Raw genomic sequence first — 4,023 nt, 5'->3', positions numbered from 1 at the left:
TTAATTTATAGCCATCTCCAATGCAATAACCATGTCGATATGCATACTGGTGTCGATACGGAATAACCATGTCGATGTGCCAATCAGTTTGACAAAACAAAATGCCGGCGGGCATATTGACAGCATCCAATATTACTGGGCCCTCAAAGTTTAATTTATTCTCTTTTTCTTTTTTGTTCTTTTGTGTGTATATATGAGACTCTGTTTTCATGTGTACTATATATGTGCTTGTATATATGAATGAGAGTGTGTGTGCGTGGGTTTACCATGTGTTTGTATGTGGGAGTGGTGTATTGAAGAGAAGAGGATGATGGGTGGGAAATAAAAGAAGATAATATTTTGTTTTGTTTGAAAAAGATGAGTTTTATAGCATATTCATTTACTATTATTTTACGTTTTTTATATATCAATAATGTGGGTTTATTTTTTCTCTAAAATTGTTATGATTATTAGTTTCCTTTATATATTCTTAAAATGCTTACAAATTAGTTTTTATAGGTTTTTGACAAAATGAATGATTTTATACGTTTTAAAAATTAATGAAATGTAATGTTTTTATAAGCGTATAAAATCTAATGTAATGTAATGAATTAGTATTTCTTTTCGATGTAACAAGTAATTTTATAATTATTCTAATGTATTTTTAAAGTTAATATGAATGATGATGTGACATGAGATAATTGGGTTTCAGTATGTTGTGTTAGAAACAAATAAATTCAAAATATTGATATAATATGTTGAAACTGTTTACAGATGTATTGCTGGAATGACCAATATGATTGAGCATATTATAGAAGTCATTGGAGATTGCCAAAGAACTTTAACTTAAAACACTACAAATGGAGCATATCTCAAATAAAACCTATTGATGATGAGTATGAATACATACATGCAAGGTTGTAAGTAGTGAAATAATCTCACACATAGAAGTTCTATAAACCCTTATCTTGTTAATTGTTCTTACTCGATTAATTTACCATAAACTGTTAACTTATAAATTTACATTCCATGCCTTTATTTTCTAAAATAATTTCACTACCACTTCTATATCATTTACACTTATATCAACCTAGGGTGACTATTAAATGAGAACCAAATTAAAATTAAAACAAATGAGAACACTTCAAAAACTACATTTTGATGCATTAAAAAGTCCTTAAAACTAACATAGGTCATAACTAATTATCATTATTTAAGTGTTTAACAACACACTGATCTGTCAAAATCGAATGCATCATTTTGATGAGTATGCATCAAAGATGGATGCACAAAACAAAAAACGTGATTTTTTTGATTTTGACGGATCAATGTGTTGTTAAACACTTAAATAATGATATTTAGTTATGCATTATGTTAGTTTTATAGACTTTCAATGCATCAAAATGATGATTTTAAGTGTTCTCACTGTTCATATTTTAAAAGTGTTCTCACCGGACTGTTACCCTATCAACCTATACCACTCAAAACCGCAAATAACCGCCACAATCACCACCCATTAACGCCACCACCAGACCCCGTCTCCTCTAACACCAATTGGCTTATCCCAGAAGGACGAAGCCCCTAACCCAGTAAAGTTCATGTTCAACAAGTATTAATTCGTCTGCTTGCTAATTAGTTATTTTTTTAGACCTTTCATAAGAGGCATTAGGTTGAATCCTACTGATTGCATTTTTGGGGTGGTCAGATGAGGATTTGGAAACACCCACGTAATATCTCGGTTATACGAATACATCTATAAAAAATCTTGCTCGTTTACACAATTTTTAATAAAAGATTTAGCATAATTTTTGTAGTAATATAAAATATGATCATTGAATATGTCTACAAGTTCCAACAGGTTGGTGAACCATTGATAAGGTCTTAGATCTTGGGGAAACCCACTAGGGTTGAAATCTCACTTCTTAAATTTGTATGAGTGGATTATTAGGGGGTTTTCGAGATCCTGGGTTTCACAGCAAACATAAGTGATTCAAATTCCGCATGCTGCCCAATTAATATATCACTGTGATGTCTCGAATCTTAATTACTAATTAATGACTATGCTATTAAATAAAAATTTTTATGTCTACAAGCATTCTCTCGGTCGTTTATCACAATGCTAAGTGGGCTAAAGCATCTGGGCTGATTGACCCATTAAGTAACTATGTCCACTGGGTAACGGCTAGTTTCAAAATAAGACCAAAAGGCATGTATAGACACCCTCTTTCCAACGGTCATTTTTTGTAATGAACCATTATTAGAACCACCCTTAATTCTTTGTTTAAGTTCCTAAAACCAATTTCTCTGCATTTTCTCAGTAGATTTGTTTCGATTTCGTTTAGACTCAATCATCAGCAGCAACATCATCAAAAATCACCAGATCGCAAGCAATGGAAATGTCTACAAACAACAACATACCCATCATCTCAAGTAAGTTTATTTACATTAATTTACAAACTTTATTAATCGTTTTTGTTTATTTACAACTTTATTCAATATAGATACATTATGTGATCATAAAGTTTGAATCTTTAAACTTTTTTTTTTTCTAGAAAAAAGCGAAGAATCAGAGAAAGGGATATTGAAATCAAGATCAGCATTGTTTGATATAACAAATGATTCACCTATTGTTGGACTTGCAATTGGGAATTTAAAAACTCCATCTTCTACATTTTCTAAGAAACTAATGATCATTCAAGATAGCGAATCGAGACGAGTTACTAGTCCTGGGTCAGGAGAGGCTCTGTTGAGGGGTCAAGTGAAGACCCTTTTGCAAAAAGTTGAAGAAGAGGCTGTGATTTCAAAGATTTCATTTGGACATAGAAATTTTGTCAATTCCCCAATGCATATTCTTGCACCAACACCTTTCAATACCCCTCAACTTTCTGAAGATAATAATAATGATTTGACTATCTCTCCTGTTGTTACAGAAAGCTTCAATTTTTCTCAGGTTTTTATTCAAATTCTTGATTTGGGGTTCCTTAGTTTTGTTTGTTTTCAAATGGGCCTATATTACATTATTTTTTTTCTTTTGTGGAATGATTTTGATTTTGTAGATAGAAAGCTTCAATTTTTCTCAGGTTTTGATTCAATTCTTGATTTGGGGTTTCTTAGTTTTATTTGCTTTCAAATGGGTTTATGTTTGTTTTTTTGTTTTTTGGCATGATTTTGATGTTGTAGATAGAAAGTTTCAATTTTTATCAGGTTTTGACTCAATTTAAGATATGGGGTTCCTTTGTTCGTTTTCAAATGAGTTTATGTTAATTTTGGTTTTGTGATTTTGATTTTGTAGATACTTGATCAGGAAGAAGATAATGTAGGAACTTTGGAAAAGAATCTGATTACAAAGCTGTTATTTACGGACGAAAATGAGGGTTATGATTCGTGTTTGGAAAAAGAAGACGATGATGATGAGTCGCTATGGTCGGTTCAAGTGAATGCAAGCACAAGTGATGATCATGAAGATAATGAATTGGATGAGCTTTGTGAAGTAATGACCAAGATTTGTGTGAATGGTGGCAGTGTTGAATTTAGTGATGGCGAACTTGAAGGGGACGATTAAAGGGGTTTTTGCCATTTGCCAAAGCCGAAATAAGAGCATTTTGGTTTGTAATTGTGTTTTTGAAAGGGGGAAATGTTGGATTTCCTGTTGATGTGTATCATCATTTGATGACAATTTGAAGTTGTTTATAATATCTGATTTGATTAACTTGTATCCCTTTGTTTGATGCAAATAGTATTTGCTTTTGGTTTTCACAGAATGATAACTTGCATTCGGTTTCCTAATTGAATGATTAGTTCACTAAGTTTTCTATATCTTGGTTTAGCTTTATATGAATAGGCTAGACTTGGTATTGTAAAATGTGTTACTAACAAATGGATATGCTGCTCAGAATGTATGGTTCGTTAGGCTTATTATAATGCCATTGTATCAACTCATTTTGCGCTTAAAGGTTTAGATCAAGAAGCTAGTTGACTTTCTGGGGTTCTTTTTAACCAAGGAAACTTATCAAATAGTTCAAATTTATGAATCCTTGAATGTAA

At 31.7% G+C, this 4,023-nt stretch overlaps 1 protein-coding gene across 1 annotated transcript; it reads left to right on the top strand.

Annotated features, from left to right (window-relative positions):
• Positions 1 to 2,241: 2,241 nt before the first annotated feature.
• On the top strand, positions 2,242 to 3,694 carry LOC122580150. Its single transcript, XM_043752421.1, has 3 exons — positions 2,242 to 2,409; positions 2,532 to 2,929; positions 3,272 to 3,694. Exons 1-3 carry the CDS (start codon positions 2,370 to 2,372, stop codon positions 3,539 to 3,541), a joined length of 708 nt encoding a protein of 235 aa, XP_043608356.1. The 5' UTR covers positions 2,242 to 2,369; the 3' UTR covers positions 3,542 to 3,694.
• Positions 3,695 to 4,023: the final 329 nt, after the last annotated feature.

Source organism: Erigeron canadensis, chromosome 8 (assembly GCF_010389155.1).
Source record: "Erigeron canadensis isolate Cc75 chromosome 8, C_canadensis_v1, whole genome shotgun sequence".
Taxonomy (NCBI): Eukaryota; Viridiplantae; Streptophyta; class Magnoliopsida; order Asterales; family Asteraceae; genus Erigeron; species Erigeron canadensis.
Note: the sequence above shows the minus strand (reverse complement) of the source record. Positions and strands in the feature narration are given on the sequence as shown.

What these genes read in the sequence shown, in the direction of transcription:
- LOC122580150 (XM_043752421.1), top strand. Translation starts at nt 2,370, where the DNA reads ATGGAAATGTCTACAAACAACAACATACCCATCATCTCAA. An exon ending in CAACATACCCATCATCTCAA is followed by an intron (nt 2,410 to 2,531) that starts GTAAGTTTATTT and finishes TTTTTTTTCTAG; the next exon opens with AAAAAAGCGAAGAATCAGAG. An exon ending in AAAGCTTCAATTTTTCTCAG is followed by an intron (nt 2,930 to 3,271) that starts GTTTTTATTCAA and finishes TTGATTTTGTAG; the next exon opens with ATACTTGATCAGGAAGAAGA.